The 22755-nt window shown below is 45.9% G+C and overlaps 1 protein-coding gene across 4 annotated transcripts in view; it reads right to left on the reverse strand.

The window, feature by feature from the left end:
* The window catches only part of Imp (IGF-II mRNA-binding protein), a 52009-nt gene that overhangs the window by 13016 nt on the left and 16238 nt on the right, over nt 1–22755 (reverse strand). For all 4 annotated transcript variants that reach the window (XM_084594245.1, XM_084594244.1, XM_084594243.1 and 1 more), the window contains exons 6-13: nt 20551–20637; nt 14293–14335; nt 13761–13855; nt 10866–10982; nt 9049–9502; nt 6035–6118; nt 3711–3839; nt 601–714 (exon numbers count right to left, since the gene is read on the reverse strand). In XM_084594245.1, coding sequence (XP_084450371.1) covers nt 601–714; nt 3711–3839; nt 6035–6118; nt 9049–9502; nt 10866–10982; nt 13761–13855; nt 14293–14335; nt 20551–20637 — 1123 coding nt within the window. The remainder of the gene's footprint in view (nt 1–600; nt 715–3710; nt 3840–6034; nt 6119–9048; nt 9503–10865; nt 10983–13760; nt 13856–14292; nt 14336–20550; nt 20638–22755) is intronic.

Raw genomic sequence — 22755 nt, forward strand, 5'->3', positions numbered from 1 at the left:
GCGCATGCAATAAAGCACTGATGGGAATGCGAACTAAGATGACTGCGCTGCTCTGGTCTAAAAAGAAAGGTGACCGTCGCACAATTTTATTGTTTTGTCCTATGGCTTTTGCTATTTTTTTAGAGGTCATTCGATAACTCTAAGTTTGTTTGTTTTTTTTTCCGCAGTCTTATGAAGTTCAATCTAGCGAGCTTGCACCATATAATTTATTGCTTTAAGCTGCACGCACACCACTATGCCATCACTTGGGAAACTACAAAGCAAAGTGTGGCGGCGGAATGCAGGTGAAGAGTATGAGCAGCACACTCTGGCAATGAAAATTTTTGTCAAGGCACCACTTTTTGCATTGTTGGGTTAATTTGAAAAGACTTAACCTGAATACATGAAACATTTCTCACGATCTGAATGACTTTGACGGCGCTAGATTCCTGGCTGGTAGTTTGTTTTTTTATTCTTGCCATTACCTTGCAAAAAAATGCGACATAAGAATTTCACCATGTATATTACAGAGCTAGCTACATAATACCAGACCATCACTGTTTACACTGCAAAAAGATAAAAATTTTCCTGAATCCCTTAATGAGGCAGAGGGGCACTCACGTGAGTGCTGAAGAAGTCGCCCAAAATGTGCACTGGAGTCTCCTCTGTGTTGGCGTTCTGGCTCTCCTCAGGCAGCTTTATGAGGGCGCGCGTCAGCCGCTGAAGCTCCCTGACCTGCGTCGTATACATAATGAAAGGAGTCACATCGACATACATGCTGCCAATTATAAGTCAATCCTTTTTTTCTTTCATTTGTAAATGACTGCTCCAAAAATAATAATAAAAAAGCAATTTACCTAAGATATACGCCCAATTTTTTGTCTTCATATGACATTCCATGCTATAACTGGCAATGCCATGTCTCATGTCCAATCCAATAAAACCACGTGACCAGTCAAATGCTCTTGGGAACGCCTTTGACCATCTTTTCATGCCCAGTCGCCATTTTAGCACTTCGCTTCTTCGGCACAGAATCGTCGGCTGTCAGCAGCGTGCGTGGTTGGCGTATGTGACAGACTGCAACAAGCCACCACAACCTCGGCAGCCATACAGCTTGGCTTTCAGGGGGCAAGTGATACTCTACACAGAACTGGAAAACAATGCTGCAGGAGGGCAAAAATTTGACGTGTTAACGTCTTCGCACGCGCTGCCACAGTCTGTTCCTTTCGTGGACCGAAGTTGGGATAATACCATGCTGTTGATGATGCGGTTCGAGACTAGGTTCCCGGCCAAAGGAGCTAGAGCCCGAGTGTTTGCCAATGCAGTGAAGGTACATGCTTCAACAAAGCTTGGCATAGTCTCTCGGGCGTTCACCCCAAGTGGCCCCTCATGACCACTTCCGACGTCAACAGCAACAGCAGTGGTTCAGATGACCGCGACTGTGTTCTCGCAAGTGATGACGAATCACAAGAGGCATTTTGTGTATGAATAAATGTCCTTGAATGTCTCGGTCTTCTGACAAACATATTGGTGAGCTATGGCTGCAGGGCGACTTAATGTCGGCCTATTTCAGGGTCAATTTTTTTTTTGCTCCGAAGTTTTATAATCGGAAATATACGATAACTGAAATTTCCAAGCTTACAAGCCATGTTTAGGTAATCTAGAAGTACCACAATAATTCACTACTTTCTACGTTAGCATCTGTCAATAATGCATCTAATTAGGCATTCCAGCACCAATTCACTGATTCCCCCCCCCCCCCCCCCCCCCATACACTGAAAAGAAAAATTTCATCACTTAGAGCCCCTCAGGCACCCCACATATATATAGACCCACACAATAGCAATATGAGAGTAAATTTTGCATAGCAGAAATAAATAATAAAAACATTTGTGAGCAAGGAGTCCTCATTAATGCCTTTTTCCATTTGCTTCTGACAGGTTAATGACTGTCATGTCATATAAAGAGGGAGGCGGAGGGGAAGGAATGCCAGTTTGACTGTACGGTTAAGGTGGGCAGTCGTCAATACATCTCTGTGCTATGAGCAGTGCCGTTCACCCTTTGTGAAAATGTCAATATTTTGGAACCAACTTCGGAAGGGGGGCAGGCAGAAGGGTTTAGGGATCGATGTCTACACAGCAATCTACGTTATATACAGTAGAACCTTACGTTCCCTGTTCAAATAGTTACGGACGAGCAAGGAAGAAGCGGGCAGTAGCGCAGGCAGAAGCGTTCGCGCTAGGACCACTAACATTTCACTAAATGTCATCTCATTGTCATTAAACATCTCTCTGTTCCCTGTTCTGTTTTCATCAGCTTGCCACCACGTAACATTTGGCTGGAAGGTGCGGGGTACTTCATCCACAGCTTCGGCACCCTGAGACTTCTTGCGTCGTCGGCAGAAGGTTAGGAGGCATCGCACGGCTGTTTCCCAGCCTGCCGGACACAGCAAGACCTTGCCGTTCTTCTGCCTCGTCCCCCCGCCCTGACCACAAGACATGGTGAAGGAGAGACTGACCCGAGACGCCACACATGACCACAAGACACAAGGACAGACCCGCACCAGCATATGTGACCCCACGACCCAAGACACCACTACACTTGAAGACATCCTCCCCTGTCTATGCCATGCGATGCGTGCCTTGGCCTCCGCCATCGAGTCAAGGCAACGTGTGGCCCAAGAGGGTCCTGGGCCAAGGTTCATCTGGAATCGTGTTGGCAAGCCGTTCTGTTCTTCCTCTTCTTCAAGCATCCAGACACGTCCATCATCATGCCATGGAATCATCAACATCGGTAAACTTCCTCGTCCAAGATCGGGACGATCACTCGGTGGCCCCGGGTCATGTTACGGATGAGCAAGGAAAAAGAAGCGGGGCAGTGGCACGGGCAGGAGCGCTCGCACTAGGCCCTTAGCATTTCATTAAACGTCATCTCATTGTCATCAAACATCTCTCTGTTCCCTGTTCCCGTTTTCTTGCCGCCACAAAACAATATGATCAAAATCGTGAGCAGCAAAAAATGCCCCACAAGGTAAATGTATTGCTTTTCGGTTAACACGGTTTCCCGGTAAATATAACTGATTGTATAATACCTTCGACGAAAAGAAAATTAGTGGAAGAAAGAGCATGAGCGGCTTAAATCGTCCGCCGCAGTGGCTTCTCTGCAGTGCTCTGCTCGGTTGCATGGAAACGCCACTGCCCCACCTTCTCCTCCAGTCTCGCCTGCACTACACGGCTGCCAGCGACCGGTCCAACGACATTCCGCATTCCTAACAAAGCTAGCATGTTGAACCTACGCAGCCTACACAGCACACAAAGTGCTTGCGATATCGCTTGGTTTCCGCAAGCCAAGCGAGCGCCCCCTCTGAGTTGCTTTTGTAGTTGTGGTAAACAGCAGCACAAGCTCTGGTTGCATACTTGAGACGCACAAGCTTCTCAAAATTTTCATCACCCTACTCCGGAGACCATCTGGACAAGAGTGACACAGCGGAAAAAAATAAAATCAACAACAAAACTGAAAGAAGCATTCTATTTCCCACTGAATGGCGCCACTTATCAATAAGCACTTCGAAAGCGAGAAAATTGAACCATCGATAGCGGGCGACACTTATCAGGGAATGGCAGTCGACGTTCAGAGTCGGTTTGACGCAGTTTCGCTGTCAATAGCGGGCTATCGATGGAAATAGGCGCGGACAGGAAAGTGTTAAATATGAAGAAATAACTGGTACTCACAGTCTGGCCGCCCTTCCCAATGATGCGTCCCACTTGGCTGGAAGGCACTAAGATTTCCACCCTCAGAGTACCGTCCTGGTTGGCCACACAGCCCTCGTAGCACACCTTGTTGAAGATCATGCTTTGCGCCTGCATGAAAGCGAGGAAGGAAAACACACGCACTGAGTGACCTACAAATACCAGAATCTGCACTGCTCTTTACAGGCTATCACAGCAAGGCAGGCTTTTGTTTCAGATGGTGTTGAGCCAACACGGTTGCTAAGCAGAACATACAGTCATACTGTATATGCAACTGAACCACACTATAATGAAGGAGCCTGGCGTTACTTCATTACAGTACAACCCTGCTATAGCAAACTCTGATATAGTAAAGCGAAACTGAAGTCTCAGTTCACCCTCCATAGACGAGTGTACAGCCATGAGCAATATGAACAAGAACATTTTGCACAAAATTGCGAGCATTCTCGGTATTTGTCTATGAAATTTCAAGGCGACCTACGGATATTATGCATGCAAAGGAAACCTCTTAAAAAACTAAATAATCTGTTCTTGCCAAACAAAATTATAGAGTAATAAATAAATGAATATCAAACTTTGTTATAGTTCATATTGCTAATGACTATACATGTTTTCCCTTTTATAGTAAAGACGTTACTGGTACATATTTTCCCCTTTATAACAAATACATTGTTCATAAAAGTCCGTTATAGTAAGGTGCATTTGGCTGGGGTGACGTATACTCACGAAATGACATTGCCGCACGCACGCATGCTACCTAGAACCACGACTTTTTTTAAATGGCTTTACCACCGAACTCACCAGCTCCAAGAAGCCAACTTTACGTAGGCACTGAAACAGTGAGGGAAAGCATGCGGAGCGTAGGAAGAAAAAACAAAGCTGGCTACGAATGGGAAAAAAAGGTGGCGCAGCCTGTTCAGAGAGTAAAAGACAAAGGTGAAGCGAGAAATAAGGAAGGGAAGGAACGGCTGAACATTCGCAGCACCGTGCAGCGCGAAACACGAGGCAGCGGTAGCAAGAAGTGGAGGCTAGCGTGTGCGGCCTTGCTACACTCCACTGTCACACGCATTGTTCACCCACTGCCTCTTAATTGACAGAAACAGTGGAAGACGACGCTGTGCAAGCGCAAGGCTTTGATGTCTACATGAAATTAAGCTAGTTGTATTTGTAGACATAATGCATTTATGTTAAAGAGGCACTACCATAAGATGTAAATAATAAGGTTTTACAGTCGCCGACCGTTTTTTCGGACTTGACAGGACCCGGGAAATGGTATGAATCAAAATTATTGAGATTGACCCCGGCAGTGCGAGAGAAGAAAGTGGTCTTGTAGAAAGCCGTGCTCGGCAGGAGTGCACGCTAATTTGCACTGAATGGGACAGGAGTATGAAGGAAAGTGCTCCCTCTGCGGCGGCCACCGGTATGTGTGGACAGCAGCTTCCCACCTGCAGGTATGCACTCGCGAACGACCCGAGTCATTTGGGCTGCTGTCGCACACAATTTCGAGAGGTCAAGAAATTGAAGAAACCGGCGGCCAAGGAAGACAGCAGACAAGGTTGAAAGCTATGCAAACGCAGACGGGACGGGAAAGGCAGAGACCGTGAATGCATGGGAGACGCTCGGGGAAAACAGGCGCGACGATGAAGTCTGAGAACCGAGCGTCACCCGATGGCGCTTCGTGGGCGGGGCGGACTTCCCGAGCTGTTTTCTTCGTTTTTTTTCTGGTGTCTCAGTGTTGAGTTGAGGGGAGCGAGGAGGAGTGCCATTTTTAATCGCCGATATTTCTGGTGTTAATTAAGATAGCTAAAAAATTCTTGCGGTGAATTGACTTGTGAGGGAGTACCTATCTCTCGACCGATTTGTTTTACCCCATTTTAGGCACTGCATGACCCCTTTAATCTAAAGGTTCGCGAGCACGTAGTTGCTGCTATCAGTGGCTATAGAGTGTGAAATAAATGTAATCATAAAGCCAAAATTTGCAGAACGGAGTAGAAGCGTCTCAGGAAAGCGAAAATGAAGAGACAGACTTCACTGCACGACCTGACTTGTCCTGCACTCACATTCAAGCCTGCTGGTCCTCACATGCAAGCTCGCTGACTTAACACCATCCACCGAGCCTCCTGTAGCGTGCTTGCTAGCACGAGGAACTGGAAACAGTTTTGGTTTGCTATGTGATGTTGGCACACCTCTATTGTTCTATTTTTATTTTTGTTTTTTAACCTGCCAAGCATTAGCTGTAAACTGAGTGCCCTAAAGTGGCAAGTGAAAAGGTGCATCAAAGCATCAGGACAGATGAAGTCGCTTACCCTCCACTGAGACTCTGGAGTTCCAACAATGGTGACCTTCCTCTCGTGAGCATCAGCAGGGTCATCCTTGTTTGGTTGAGCAACCTTTGCAATGAGAGTGCAAAGAAAGAATGTCAGAACTTCCAAAGCTGTCTTACAAAAAGTTTTATTTCCCCTCACTCAATGACTTCAGCTTTGCATTGCAGGCCCATGTGATTGATACATTTACATTCCTCACTGCTAGCAAATGGTGGGCTTCAAACGGGAAACAAGATTTGAGAACCAAAAAGGTTGTTGGCTTGTAGGGCTTAACGACCCAAAGCAACTCAGGCTAAGTGAGATGCCGTAGTAGAGCACTCCGGAAATCCCAACCACCGGGCGACTTAAGCGGGCCTCTCCAGCAATCATTTGTAGCTGGATTGCGGATGCTTGGGCCAGCATTCCTGAGGAGCTTGCTTGTTTCCCGCTCTTTTAGGAAATGCAGCATCTCCAATGCACTCGACGGGACAGAAGACTACTTCTTGTGGGCGGATATGTCCGACAAAGGACTTTCTGAAGAGAGTTTGACAGACGACGACAGCCCATGAAATGAAGAGCGCAAAATGCTGTGAAAATAAAGGCTTTCGAAAAATTTCCCTCACTCGCATTATACGCGGGTAAAAACGTTTTCCCGTTTTGCTGCCCCCAAATTGCACCTCGCATTATGTGGGTGTCTGTATTATATTCGGGATTTTACGGTAATTGTGAACAAAATAAAGCAAAGTCAATTTTTCTGTGACCTTTTTTTCTAGTAGAATATTGTATTTTGTCTAGATGTGACAGTTTAACGGAAAAAATCGCTTGTGATGGTCCGAACAGTTATCAGGGGTGGAAGCAGGCTTGAGCATTTTGGAGCAGCTTTGGGAGCAGTAATAAAGCCATTTCGGAGCAGCTTTGGAGCAACGAAAAGAGAGTTTTGGAGCATTTGAATGATGTTTTGGAGCATGTTTCTAAAGCATACTCCTTTGATAATTGACGTTTTTTTAGTTTTGAAATATAAAACCTCCCATCTGATTCCTTTTTATGCAAGTTCAATGCCTTTCCAACTTTGCACTCCTCTCCGACAAGACAAACGACCAAAGCATGTAAAGATATACAGTAAAACCTCGATAATTCGAACTCGGTTAATTCGAAATCCCGGATAATTCGAAGGTTTTCTGCGGTCCCGTACTTTCCAATGTAAATTTGGCCGGATAATTCGAACAGGCGGCCTGCGCCAGCCCGGTTAATTCGAAAATTTGGACTGCTATGCGGCAATGCCTGATCCACGTTTCGCCGCGAACCCGGCGAAACGACGGCCCTACGGAGCCGCGAGGCAAAGCCACATAGTAATGGTGATGATTTATAGGCGAAGCGCCCCAGCCGGAGCACTCTCTGCACAAAAATCGGTCCACAGTGCGCCTCGCGCACCGCCGAAACACGCTCCTGCAGAGAAGACGTGCTTCACTGCAACACGGCGGGCATACCGGTTTTTATCATGTGACCTCGCCCCCACTCCATCCCTTGGTGTGCTTCACCCACTCTTTCCCCGTGCCTCCGACGCTGCAAGTACGCCACCACCACCGCCACGCCGGTCTCGCCTGCGCCATTTCTTTGTGTTGTGCGCTGCGGTTAGGGGTCGGCTACTGTGCCGTTTTTTTTGGGCGGGACTCTGCAGAAGTGCTAGCTTTGTGACCGTAGCAGTGCAGAAATGCCAAAGTACAAGACTTTAACGCTGCAGCAGAAGTTCTGCTTGATCCAGGAAGCAGGCAAGAGCGCTTGTTCGAAGACCGAGTTGGCCGCTTGTTCGAAGACCGAGGATGAGTCCAACGCAGTCGGCTTCGCCGAGTATATCAACATTGAGAGTGAAGAGCAGACTGGCTACTCTGACTTGGAGAGTGAGATCACTGCTGGTACGAACATGTGCGATGACAGCGACGGTAGCAACGACGACACCGACGAGCCTCCACACCTGCTCTTGGTGTATCGGATCGCTGAACGCTATCCGCAGTTTTGTTGAGTGCCGCGGTGGAAGTTCAGAGATGTTTCGTCTATTTGACCAACTCGAGAGCATGACCTTAGGAGCCGCAAACTACTGGACGCGGCAAACCAGCATCTCTGATTACTTTCAGTAGTAATTCAAAATATGCCGAATAAAGGTAACACGTTCCTGCAACAAATTTTTTTGCCTAAGTCTTATTTCTTGGTGTGTTCGGTTAATTCGAAAACCCGCTTAATTCGAAGATTTCTTGCGGTCCCGATGACTTCGAATTAACGAGGTTGTACTGTATAATGGAGGCTGACCTTAGCAACAACATGGAAAGTACTAGCAGCAAACAGAACGCTTGCTGGTGCACTTCATAACTGAACACCCAGTCTGGCCTGAAGTGTTCGCCTATTATGACTTGATAGATTCAAATGTCAAGTTTCAATGTGAACTAATTTGGAGCTCAGATTAACGGGCATAACATTTCCATTCTCTATCTTGTGCATATCCTTTCTGATCTCACCCCTATGCTGATAAATTCCTGATGAGCACTGGACAGTAGTGCCTTTAGGAAAGATAGGTGGCACTGAAGGGTAACCTTCATCCTTCAGCTTTTTTTTACTGCACTGCCTGTTGCCAATAGTTCATTAACCTTTCTAGATACATTATATCTTTGCCCCTAGTGCTGTGACCTTGCTCCTGTGTCCTGCTAAATTCGACGGCAGAACATCAAGGCAGCTAGTTTGGAGCAGTTTTGGAGCAATATTGCATTTTGGAGCAGGATGGAGCAGGGAAAGCAGTTTGGAGCAGACTGGAGCAATTGGAGCAGCGCTTCCACCCCTGAGTTATTGGCAGATTCCACCATGCATATCCCACCTAAGCTAATGCCGCACGTGTCAGTCTAAACAATTTGACCAAGATGTTTGCCATTTAACTATAGCCAACGTGCAAGGGTAGTTCCGTGCAGCAGCTCGGGACAATCACAGAACCTGCATACAACAGCACAGTGAAGCAGTCTCCGGAAGCACACCTTGATGGAGGCCCCCGAGAGCATGATCATGTCGCGGATGCTGCTGCCCCCCGTGCCAATGATGGCGCCGACGGCTGCATTGGGGATGTACAGGCAGACCAGCTCACGGCCCTCGCCCCCCGGTCCAGCCGGTGGGTAACCCATCGGGCCATGGGGGCCGCCCATGTAGCCACCTCCGCCTACAGCCGGTGGGTGAGGGCCCCCCCCGTAGGGGCCACCCCCGCGGTAGTGGGGTGGCCGAGCGGGGCCATGCATGGGTGGTGGATAGGCCGACAGCATGGCCATTGGGTGCAGGCCTGGGAACATCATGCTCTGGGGTGCCAGGGCCGCCAAGTCACTCTCGTACGATTGGCGCAGCTTGGCGCTCACCAGCTGCTCGGCCCGGCACACACCCTCGGGCTTGCCCTTGATGCTTATCACCCGTTCCAGGTGGAGGGCACTGCCATCGTGCAGGCTGCGAGAGGAAGACAGCACACAGCATTACAGGACCATGTTGACCTGTATATACTAGTGTAAGAGCCCCCATTTTACTTTTGCAATTTTGACCGTTCTCACAGTGGACTGCATCTTTTTATTGCAAAAGCAATACTACTTTAGGTTTCGAGCCTTCAGCATAGCGCGGCGGTAGCCACGTACATCTTACCCACGTGACACTGTGACGTCACACCCCACGTGACACAAAAGCGAGAGATGGGCTCCCGACTTAAGCGGTCGGCGTGGCGCAGTTGGAGTCTCGGCTCAGTAGACAGGAGCTGCCAACTTGGGTCTCTTGTTTCACATGGGACAACTATGTCAGAATCAGCCTGCTAGGGCCCTGGCATTCACGTTATCCCTATAGGACACTAAGGCACATTCATACGGCTTAGTTAAAGCGGGGCTTTATATGTGGGCTGAGGAAGAAAAAGAAGAACGCTTGGTCACCCGCAGCACTGAACTCTTGTAATTTTTGTTCAATTTCTGCTTACAGTACAGCCTGTAATACCTGTACCAATTTTATGCATGGACAAAGTCCTTCAATGCGTACTCACAAAGAGTCACCAAAATCCTATGGGAGAGCTTCATATGCAGCTCGTGGCTACCGGTTACGGCACCACCACCATTAATTTCATGGCAAAATTCTACACCTACTGTACTTTTCAGCATTAAAGTAATGTAATCTGTGTTGGCCACGTCGGACATTTTATTTTTTTGTGTGCGTGTGCTAGCCCTTCAGACTACAGAGAAGCGACTGAGAAGGGTCTCCTTGTTCCCTACCCCTGCGAAACGTTGCAGCTGTTCGTCCATTTTAATTATTTCGAACGCTCGCCAAATACACTTCCAGAGAAAAACACTTGAGAGCGGACAGACTAAAAAATTTAAGAAGGAATTAGCGCTAATACTTGGACAGGGGCAGAAGAAAACACACACGACGATTGACAAGCGCAGACTAAAAATGCTAAAAAATTTAGTGCGCCTGTTTTCTGAAAATCCTAATTTCTGCAAGCTAACACATTTCTTATAATTTTCTGTTCCCAACTACATATACAAAAAAAAAAAAAGAAAAAGAAAGAAGGAAACTGCAGAGCTTTATATGCCTGCGCAACAAAAACCGGTAGAGAATGGAGGACAAAGCTGAAGTTCTTGTGCCGCTCGTTTCGCTATTCTTTGTCTGACGGAGACACTTCCTCCACCACATTTTGAATACTCGAGGCATCGCGAACAGCTGTGAACAACCAGCCATTTCATGCGTTTTCTGAGGCATGATTTGAGGCAGCCGATTGGGCTGCAGCCCTGGGGCAATGGCGGCAGTCAGACCGACAAAGAACACGGCCCCCCACCTGGACACGGTGATCTTGGTATCCGTCTGCTCCATGATGCGCTTGATGGTGTTGCCACTTTTTCCGATTATGCGGCCGATCAGGTTGTTGTGAGCCAAGATTTTTAGGGGCACCTCACTGCAACAGAGAAGAGAGGAGGGGAGAAAAAAAAAACAGGTTCATTTTTGCCCTACATGCAAAGCGAACTGAACCTCGCAAAGATCGATGCCACAGAAACTGTCCCAGCATAATACAGCACACGAGCAAAGACCACTGTACAAAACCGACTCTGCCCTTTCACAAAACGGCAAACAATTTCTAGGCATGTCTAGAGCTCTCTGCCTAGCCAGAGAAATGGGATTGAAATTTCCCCCAGGGCCAGCAGAACAGGGTTTATTGCAAAGCCCTTCAGTGTCCTACAAAGACCACATCAGTGGTGGAATAGACAACAGGCCTCTAGAAGTAACTTTTGCAGAAAAAGAAAATCATTTGAAAGCAAGATGCCTTTAAAACAGAAAAAGGGGGCTTTTGCAGCAAAATTTGTGATCTTGGCGACAGCAACTTCAAATTTTCACTGCTAGTGTAATACAACAAACAAAGCTAACCCTACATGACAGTTTCATCCCTACAACCCTCTTAAACAATAAGCAAAAGAAAAAAGAACTGGTTGGTTGGTTTGTGGGGTTTAACGTCCCAAAGCGACTCAGGCTATGAGAGACGCCGTAGTGGAGGACTCCGGAAATTTCGACCACCTGGGGTTCTTTAACGTGCACTGACATCGCACAGCACACGGGCGTCTTGCTTTTCGCCTCCATCGAAAAGCGACCGCCGAGGCCGGGATTCGATCCCGCATCCTTGGGAACAGTAGTCGAACGCCGTAACCACTGCGCCACCCCGGCGGGGCGAAAAAAGAACTGCCCAAAATGCAAAAACCATACCCCTTTGACCCTAAAGCCGCCAAGTAGCCTTTGTCTTTTATTATCCTGAAGGGGAATGAAGTGGCACATCAGAAGAGCAAAGGAATGCTGCACCAAAAAAATGCTGCTCACGCTTAATCACCGAGCTGCAGCGTTTAGTGCTCATGCATCAGTCCCACAGTACTCAGCTCTGCGACGGATTCATATATGTTGCATTTGAAAGATAAACATTAGAGTGATTTCGAAAGCAATATGCCGCCCACTGATGGCACCCAAAGTCGTGGGTCATCATCATCATACCGCAAGCTTCCGCAATCCATATTGGAACCGTCATCGCCAGCTTCGGCCCCCCTGGCTTTGCTCTGAGACTGACAAAGGCACGTGAGTAGTGATAGCGTGGTTGAATGCCGTAGTTGTGGTTCTTGTGTGCTCTCTGCCTTATTTTTCGTGACTTGCTGTCGAGCCTTGCCATTATAGCACGATGGGAGAGCATATTGGTAGCTACACGGCAGGCTTTAAACTGAATGTAGTGGAGCTCGGAGTCGAAAGACTCCCCGAGTGACGATTGAATGGTAAATAAATGCCACACATTCACTGACTGGTCTGTCTTTACCTGGGGAAAAAAAAAAAAAAAAAAGAATCGCATGTCGCACAGCTTGCACCCCGAAAATTGGCCCTCGAATCCGGCAAAAAAAAGCATGGCCCTTACACGAGTTCTTAATTTCGTATGATTCCAGAACCCTACCTTTTCGCGACAGAGTTGTGCAAGAAGTGCATAGCGTCAGCTACAGCTTGGCTCACTAAAATTTTCCAGTAACTTTTTTCACAGCTGTGGCGCAAAAGTGAATGAAAACTTACTACAGTAAAATCGCGTTACATGAGACATGGTTACAAGAGACACTCGGTTATAAAATACATTTGAAAATGGTTCGGTTGGTTTCCCTATGTTTGCCATGTTAACAACATTGCATACAAGAGACATGGTTACAAGAGAGACTCTGTTACTAAAGACAACTTTTGCAGGTCCCTAGAATAAATTCTTCACTATTTAGGAGAGACATATATCAGATATGCTCATGCAATACAGCTCTCATATCAACTTGTATGTGTGGCAGTTTGCATTTCCTGGGCGCAATTCTCTTCCATATCAGTGTCCTGTTTTGTTGCAGTATATGGGGAACCAAGGAGTGCCTCCTCTTGACTGGGAAATCAAAATGTTCCCGTTGTTTCAGCCACTGGTATCACATTCCTGTGTGGCTGAAACAAAAGAAATTTTTACTTCCCAGTCAAGAAGAGGCACTTCTTCTCGGTATGACGTACTGCAACATAGAAGGACACCGATATAAAAGAATTTCGCTAAGGAAATCTATACTGCTGCACATACTAGTTGGTATGTATTTTGTTTACAAGAGACCTTAGTTTAAAAGAGAATATGTATGATATAACCTGCTCAATTATGAAAAATGCAACTGTTGAAAGGCGCCGATACTTCCCTAAACACTTCGGCATTTTCCAACACAAGGAATGAATGCAGTCCTTACTGCTTGTGGAATTCAGCTCACACATGCGTTACTGGCAGAATGCAAGTATAGGGATAGTATCTTTGTTTCCGGATGATTTGCCTCCTTACACCACTGAATCACGAGTAAGTTGCAGAGAAGGTAGACTGCTACATGTACAGCTGATTGCTGAACACAATAACAAACCAGAATTTGTTAAAATTTTGAATGTGGTAGCTGGGAAAATAAATAAGGCGGGGAAAAAATAGATGGTGTAACTCGACAAAACATCTTTACTGACCGCGAATGAGCGTGCGTCCCCAAAAATTGCATGAACTGCAACCATATTAACTAGCTTTTATTGTAATCTGTGTTCGTAAACAAGGCCTCACGATCACCCAAGTCAATTTTTGACAAAAATAATCCACCAACCCTTTCTGCCAAAAAACTCTCGACTCAGTGCCCCATATCGCGTGAAAGTAGTACACAGGGCCCATTACCCCCTGTTGGTGTTGCTGGCCTCCTGCTGCATCACTTCCAGGATCTTCTGGCAGGCCGTAGAGCAGTTCTCTGGGTTGCCATAGATTGTGATCACCTGCAATTGGAGAGGTACACACTCCAGCTCAGCCCTGAAACAGCGTCGCTTCCAACAAAACTCTACGAACGTCTTTCAACACATGCAAAATAATCAAAAAAGGCGAGTCACTATGCACCTTCTGCTCGCCGAAGGAGAGCAGACTGCGCAAAAACTGCTTGCACTAGCCATCAACTGGCACCACCCTTTGTCCCAGTTTTAGAGAAAGCAAACAAGCCTCTTGCTAGTACTTACAGCTGACCCTACAAAAAAGGGGTGAGAGGGAGGGGAAAGGAGAGACCAGATGATGTTTCCTTTCATATGTGTTTATACAACATACACTGCATGACACTGCCACAAGAACTACATCAAGACATTAAGCAAGCAACTTCAACTGCATAATCAAACAGCACCATCTCTCCCAGTTCTAGCTGAGGAAACAAGGCCAAAGCTCTAACCTTTTCAAGGGAGCCTGCATTCTCTTTTCGGTGGACATCCACCCTGTGGAACGAAATCAACATTCAAGCAATGAGTCTCGAAAAAAGCACGGACACTAACAGAGCTAAATAATCAATGAGGTGCCACATGCACAGTTTTTGTCAAAAATATACAGCCCAGAGGGTTTGCCTCTAAGCCATGGAACGGGGCACACTGTAAACCTCCAGGATTAGCAATATTGTCCTCACAGTGTTTACAGGAGCCTTGTTACACGACTTAGAAGCTAACTTCTTGGGTTGCATATTTTTGAACAACACTGTACACCTAGTACTACTATGTTTATAGGATACTTAACTTCTCTGCCTCCACAGTGCACAGTTAGAATTTATCAGTGCACCATTAATTCGCGCAATGACTATTAGGCTGCATGCATGAAAAGAGTGATAAAATAATATGCTTCTGGCAACACTGTTTTCCAAAAACCTCTGATGGTGATGATAAATTTCACTGGCACGATGGCAGCTTCGACCAAAGAGCACCAAAGAACAAGCTGTTTTTTGTATACAAAGGCTGAGGTCAAAAACCCACCTTCCAAGCTTTTCACCCCAGAGGCCAAGCCACAGGCCAGAGGGAAAGTGTACAGTTAAACCTCCACGTAGGAAACTTCTAGATGTTATGAAGTACTTCAATTCCCCAAAGCCACCCCCAACGAAGCATGCATACTTGAAAACTTCATGTAACAAACATATTGTGGCAGTTAAGGGGAGATGCGGGTCGAAAAACGCGGGTTTTTTCGAAAATGACTGATTTTTTGTTTTTACTTGTTTTGTCAAGTTTAGTATCTCTACTTTCATGAAAATAAAAATCAAAGCTGAGTTTAAACAGGAAATGGGCTGAAATTACGTTTAAAGAGCACACGGTGGCGGTTAAATGACCGAAAGTATGCTATCTTCGAGCGTCCCGCGGTCTGCATAGCGCAGTTGATCGCCGTTGCGGATCACATGAGGAGATCAGCCAAGCCGCATTCTCCCAATCACCACAGTTGCCCGGCGTCTAAAACGCAAGCAATAATAAAAAAAAAGCATGCCTACGTCGCGTTTTTCGAGCGCTGCGACTGGTTTTTAAATCATGTGGCACGAATCGAGCCTCGCCATTGGCCGCCGCGCGTGCGCATGTGGCGAAGCCCACTTGCTGGCTCCATGCTACGTCGAGGTGCGTTTCCGAGTGACGATCGTTCGGCAACTTTATCTTCGTCATGGATGAAGCACAACTGAACCAGCGCAGTCACCGAGGAGTGAAATACCGTTCTGTTCACAAATATAGAGGACGTTGGCGAAAATCGAAAGAGAAGGCTCGTCCAGTGACAACTCGACCTGTGGCAGTTAGGCCTAGTGGAACCGACGCCGATCCCTCCAGCGTTTCAGATGCCTCCGAGGAATTTGAAGCGGCGTTAGATTGATTGTGTGAGTGCCTCGGAAAAAAAGATTGGGCATTTCTAAGGTGAGGAAATAGCCTGCGATGAGGCGTCATCTGTAGTTACTGACTTGGCGGCGGTGAACGTTCTTGTGGGCAGCGCGATTTGCCCAAGCCAGCGTTCAGGACTTCCAGTATTCGGGAACCGGCCGCAAAGCGCAGACTCGCTTCGTTTCTTGAACTACTCTGTGAGAACTCTGCCTGCCCGCAATGTATGCTTTCCACAACATAATGATTGCGGCGAGTTATGGCATGCAGGGATGCGAGCAGAGATTGACAGCGGGAGCTCGGATGAAAGCTTCGCCGTCAACGTCAAAGCTGCTGTGGCGGCCTGTTTTATAGGAATTGGATATGAGCAGCTAGTGCGATTTTCCTCAATTATTGGACTCCACAAGCCAATGCATCATAGCTTGGCACATCTAGAGAAATAACAATGCAGAAACAAATGTCCTTGAAGCTGACTGCGGAAGCGAACGCAAATCGCCGCACACTGAAGAAAAAAAGCGCATGTCGAAGTCCACTCGCAAGGGTCATGAGAGAGCGACATATGCTGCAGGAAGTTTCTAGTGCCAGTGGCTGCTTTATGGACAATTTTCTTCTTTTGTTCCAAAGTTTGATAGGAATTGAAGCTCTCTTTTTTAAATAAACATGCAATTATAACTTCAAATGCATTTTTCTCAAAATACAATTTTGGGCAATTTTCAGCGTTTGCCCTTCATGTTTTTGGTACTTCTGATGCTCATATCTGAATGAAATCTTGCACACACTTTCTCTGAGGTGTGAGGAGTGCCGTTATCTCTTTCAAGAATAAATACTGATCAAATATTTACAAAAAAAAAATAATTACCACATGGTGGTGTCTTGACAATGTAGACTTGCCAGGTTCAAATTTTTCACGTCATTAGCATACTTTATATGTACTTTATTATTAGTTTTTGGAACTCTACAGTTTATATGGATCAAAATGAGCCATCAACGATGTGTGTTTATGGAAGTTTAGTATGACAAAGAAGGGGGGCAAAAGAGTGTATATTTTACACACTGTCACTGAACAGAACAAAAACTATGCAACTTACAATAAAACTAATTGCAGATTTGAAATCAGCATAAAAAACTGAATTATTAACCAAAGTTTCATAGCTCTAAGTCAAATATTAAAGAAAAAGTGTCTTCGAGTAGCATCTCCCCTTAAGGGGGGACGAGGGTCTTAAAACTAACTTTTTTAGTTATGGCTAGAATCTCACGAAACTTTGCACACAGATGTGGTTTTCTCTCCTGATTTCAAAAATGTAATTATAATTGAGCTGGTAGTATTAGATCAAAAGTTATCTAACAAAGTCCAGAGCATAATTAGTGAATTTCTTACGCAGCTTTAATGAACTTTCTCATTGCATTTCGTTGCTTTTAATTACATAGATTGATAACCAAAGTCTTCCCATACCCGATGACATCCTTCGTTTTCCTCAAAAAGTCATGTCATTCTCACATATTATGGTGAGAGTAAAAGACTGCATTATTTGGAACGAACTCATTAAGCTAATCTCAAATTGACATTTATCCATTGCCTAAACTAAAAAACTAAAAATGTCATCGGGTACTTCATTTCTTTCTGAAGAGAATGGTACCAAAGTTATTTGTGTGAACTAAAAAGAAGTTATCAAAACCCTGCGTAAGACTGTAGAGATCGACCAAAAATATGAAACTGAGAAAACGGCATTTGAAGTTTGACCACATATTATAACTTAACAATCAGTAGCCTCACTGTGATATTTCTCACCAAAAATGTCATGCTCTTCCCATTTCCAAAACTGTCTTTGGATTTTGAATATGTCAACTAAAGCTGAAGCTATCACCATTACCCATGGCCAAGGTAGTGTATGCCATCAGGAAATCAGCAAAATTTTTTGACATGCAATATTATTTTAATAGCAATTTGAAAAAATCTCGATAGAGTGATGTAAGTGTTGGATCACCCCCTGATCTTTTCAATATGACTGCAGTGGTGCTAAATTTGTCATTGTCACTCGGCGACAATGTAGAGAAAAAGCACAGTAAGGCTGAGTGCAGTGTCCAGAAACAGCACTGAGAAAAACGTATTTGCATTTTGAGACAACCTTTAACTTTTGCTACACTGCAGCTATGGTAATATAAATGGAATCGTTGTGAGGCTTTGTTCTTTATGAGGAAGGCTATATACTAAACATATAACAGTACCCTCCCCAAATATACTGCTAAAAGCTTGCCACAAAGTCTAAATATACCGCCACTAGAACCAGCGGGAGAAGCTTTATTTACAACTTCATATGCCTGTGGCAGTGCCCTTCAAGGCAAACAGATACTCAAAATTACGATAAAACGGTCTTGCAATATTAATAAACCTGCACAAAGTTTAAGGCTAAAGCACAGCGGCATACTGGAATGACCTAATAAATTGGCTAATGTTGCAGAATGAAACTTTGATACTTTGCTGTACAGAGCATGCAGGGCCGCACGCGGAGTCCCTTGCTGGAGCTAAAGCTCGAACTTTCACACCCCTTGAGCGCAGCGACGCGATTACTTAGATAATCTGAAGAAAAAAAAAAAAAAAAAGAAAACCGTCCGCGGAAAATGAACGCGGGCAACGGCGCGATGTCAAGGACGCGATAGAAAAACTACGGAGTGGTAGCGTCGGTGAGGACCATGAGTATCAGCTGAACAGTTAAATCTATCGATGCTATCTCTGATGCCTCTGAACCGCTCGCAAACGATTATATGCCGCCGGACGTGCTGCAGCTAGGTCGAGAACACGCCGCGCGACGCTGCCCTGGCAGCGCGCCGCCGCACTCGTTCTTCGACGCGCACTCGCTAGGCGCTTCCGTTTTCAGTACACTCCTGATACTGCTACGTCTACCGAGCTACGTCTAAAGACCAGCACCGGCTGCGGGAACGACTGATAACGATCGCGAAAGCGCATCATAAACGAGCGAAGCAGCAGCCGCGACGAAGAACGTTAAAAACAAACAAAAAAAATGGCAGGCCAGTCGCGCTGGCCAATGGGAAGCGCGAGACGAGGGGCTCGCTTCGCGAGCGCGCGCTCCAGCCAATCAGCGGACCGGAAACGGCTTTCGGAAAACCCGCGACGGTGGTCGTTTTGTTTGAGCGACGTCATTTGGAGATGTCGCAAAATGCGCACAAAGAAACAAGCTTCAAAACAAGTCCAAGATGGCGGCGACCAGCCGGCTGCTTCACCCGCGGCGCGCGCGGGAAGTTCGAACAATTTTCACCCCTTTTTTTGGCCATTTCGAGGCTGCCGTGGCGTTTTAAAAGTCGATTTTACCGTATTTCCCGATCGAATTCAGTGTTGATATTTTGAAGGCTAGTGCTCAGAGGTACAGACATTCCGAAAATGCATTTTTCTCAAAATCAATTTTTCGCCCATTTTTGACCAGTTTAAGACCCGCGTCCCCCCTTAACCTTGATACAATGAATTCGTTGTTCCAACTGTCCCTTAGGCAGTGCTGAATTACTGAAAATATGACACCTGCGAGTTTCATGACAATAAAACACAGATTGACACTAGAAGAATTTTTATGATCACAACAAGCGAACCACAGTTGATAAGAAGTGCCATGTTTCAACACTGAAGATGCATCTACGTAGCAAACACAGTTTCCACTGCTTTCGCTTTTGGAACCATGACACTGTACAATAAATAGTTCACTCTCAAAAGCGGCAAAAAGTAAGAGAAAGCGAAAATTTCAGTGCACTTCCATCGTACAGGCATTCATCACACGAAATTACTGTGATGCAAATGGTTTTTGGCAGCCTTTCAGGACAATGAAATAATTTGAGCTTTCAGTTCCTTCTGACATGCGCTTTGAAGACCGAAATGACGAGTTTACAGTATTCTGCAGCGATAGGACAGCCCCACCCAGTTTCATGAAAGTTCTTCCTGTACAAAAAACTAGTACACGAAATCCTGAATAAAATTTGATTTTTTCAATAGGACATATGCTTCTGTGCAATTTAAGTATAATTTTATTTGCAAGTACACTGTAAAATTCTGAAATTAGACATTTTTATCTTTATCTCTTTTCTTCCTTAATCAGACCTCGGTTCGATATTTGAAGGCTCTTTTCTCCCCATATTCGCATTCGAAGGCGATCACTTTAACCAAATTCGTAATACTGATGCTCCTAGATTATAAAGAAAAAAGAAATCGTACATTACTCTGAATTATGTGCTATATTATGGGCCATTATATCAAGGTTAGCTCCTGCAACCCGTTAACAACATGGATTTCTCAAATACACACAGTGTCTTCGATGAGGGTGACGCTAGAGAATAGAGAAACTTCAAAGCATAGAACAACTTGGTACGTCAAGGGTCGTCACTGCATACGCAGTTGTCAAGTACAATGACCATGACCTGGGAACAGAATAGTCTTCTGAATCTTCTGAAAGTTGACATGTCCTGACAGCTGGCCTCTGTGCTATGCCTGTGTCAAAGTTTGCTATCTAAATGGGAATCGCAGGCTTCACAGCAAGCGGCCGTCTGATAGCTGGCATTCTCAAATGCAAAAATAAGAGATTCTAATTAGACCTGCTTGCAGTGGAACACACAGATTTACATGAAAACCCTTGTTTAAACATGACACCGCACCAGATACTCCCACAGATAGATTTCCTGGCAAGAATTTAAGGACCTTGCTCTTATGTGCCATTAGTTATTGTGTCGAAAAAGAAAAGAAAATAAGAAAGAAATCACAAAGAACCAGAAGTCAATACACAATATCTTTTACAGCCCATGAAATGAATATGACGTACCGTGCCCTCGACTGCTGGGTGATCTGTCTGATGGTGCCGCCAGCTCGGCCAATGATGGCGCCAACCATGTCACTCAGCACAAGTATCCTGCAACATTCGGCAGAATGGAAAACAGAAAAACGGTTGAGTCATTGCAGGTAGTATTCACGTTGGTAGCCAAGGCACAGGTCGCAGCTTCTCTACTTCAAAATACTTCCACCTAGCCCCACGCCAATTTTACCTCTAAAACCATTATGACCACCATTAGGTAAAGCTGTCAAAGTAGCTCTCTGCGTGGCCACACGGTGGCGCCTCAGTGCATGCGAGCTGAGTGCAGGGTTCCCACACCTCGGCACAGCAAAAAATAATGTCCCGATAGTATGACTTGCTTTTTTTTCCCTTTCAGCTGCTACCTGGTCTCTACTACGCTGTAACCACCAAAGATGCCCTTTCAGTACCATAAATGGAAATGAGCACTATTATCACTGAGGCCACGAATTCTCAGACACAAAAAGAAAAGCGCTCCAGCCCTTTCATTGTTAAATTTTTGAGACTGCCAACACTTCAGAACTCCTACACACGTCAAAAAGGGGACGCGACCTTTGAAAACCGAAAAATCGTGAAACAGATTTTTTAAAGGTATATTCCGGTGGTATGTCTTATAAACTACCCTTTCTGTAATCATCAATGCCGATCTCGTCGTAGAAATAATGAAAGTTGATTATATAACAAGCGGCAGCAGTCGCGGAGCTACGAGCAAGCGCCGAAAATTCCCAAACTTCGCGCGCATGCCATTCCTCTCCTGCAGAACTGAGTGCTGCCATTTTGGTCTTGTTTTGTTTGTGAATTCTTGCACTTTCTTCTGTCACCCTCGATAGTGGCGGCAGCGTGGTCAAGGCTAGGCTTGCTTCTGATTGGGAGCCTCGCGGCGGCTTTACAGTTTCCTGCGCTAGAATTCAAGGCTGCGATTGGGCAAACCGTTCACTCCGCGAGACGCGCAGGATTGGGAGACTGCTATTGGCTACTGTGCCCGCTGATGCAGCGGTCTCCGCCGGCTGCTCCCGGGCGTAGTCTACTCCGGCTCTGTTTTCGCTGTCTGCTTTGTGCTTCCTGCATTCCCTTCCCCTTTGGCCATTTTTCAATTGGCATCTTTACGATCGCTCATCATGCCCTCGTCGTGCAAAGTGTCAAGCGTTGCGTGGTTGCTCACAATGCCTCGAGATGCGACACACGCCCAGTGCACGAAAGCGAAGGCCGTCCACATGGCGAAGTGCGCCGCCAACGACTCCACCGACATCTGCAGCATCCTAGCATGCGTTACAGTGGGACTGAGAAAACAAGGAAATTTAGAAAAAGGGCCATGTCTTGTCCTGCGATACCTATCCAGAAATTACCACAATGAATTTCACAACGCCAATACACCATTCTGCAAATCCTAAAGGCCTGAACTCGTGTGATCTATATGACATACTCCCGTAACTAAAGAATCAGCTAGCACAGCACCACGAAACTTGATAGTTATCTAAATATCCATACTATGAGCCTACCCTAACAATTTCACTATGATATCTTGACAAACAAAAACGTTAGCACACTCTCAGCCTTCTAGGGCCGTTTTCTCAGAATCACTTTTTTTTGGCCTAGTGCGGCTTGCTTAGAACAGTCGTATTTCTGGAACCGCTTATCAGATTTTCATGAGGTTTCTTTTATTCCATACCTTAATAAATTTCTGAGGGCAAGACCATTTCATTTCTTCAGGACATTGTGTCTGGAATTAAAGACAAGCAATTAAAATTTGGTTAATTTGGTTGATGTAGGTCTGATTATTTTAGGGCTGTGCTAAAATTTTTCAGCGAGAATATTTGGAAGAAGGGCACTGCCTTGCCCTGGGGCACGGAGCAAGAAACCATTTAGGAGGTGAAACTCCCACCAGCGCGAGCGAGCGCGGGCAACCAGATAAGGTCACAATTCTAGCGCCGACATCACAGAGCATGACGCGGCTGTATGCAGTGGCGGTGGCATGAGGCGCATTGTAGAAGCCGCAGCGCAGCGGGAAAAAAAAATGCAGCTCCCGGGCAGGCGGCTCTGGCCTCTGGCGCGATCTTCGGAGGAGCGCGCGCTCAAAGCCGACGATAAGCAGACAAGGGTGTTCGCTGCAGCGGGCACACCGGAACATTGTATTTGTGCGCCAAACAGCAACAGTTCTTGTCGGCGTCTGCTCGAGGG

The sequence above is a fragment of the Amblyomma maculatum genome, chromosome 2 (assembly GCF_055883805.1).
Source record: "Amblyomma maculatum isolate TAMU_Amacu chromosome 2, ASM5588380v1, whole genome shotgun sequence".
Taxonomy (NCBI): Eukaryota; Metazoa; Arthropoda; class Arachnida; order Ixodida; family Ixodidae; genus Amblyomma; species Amblyomma maculatum.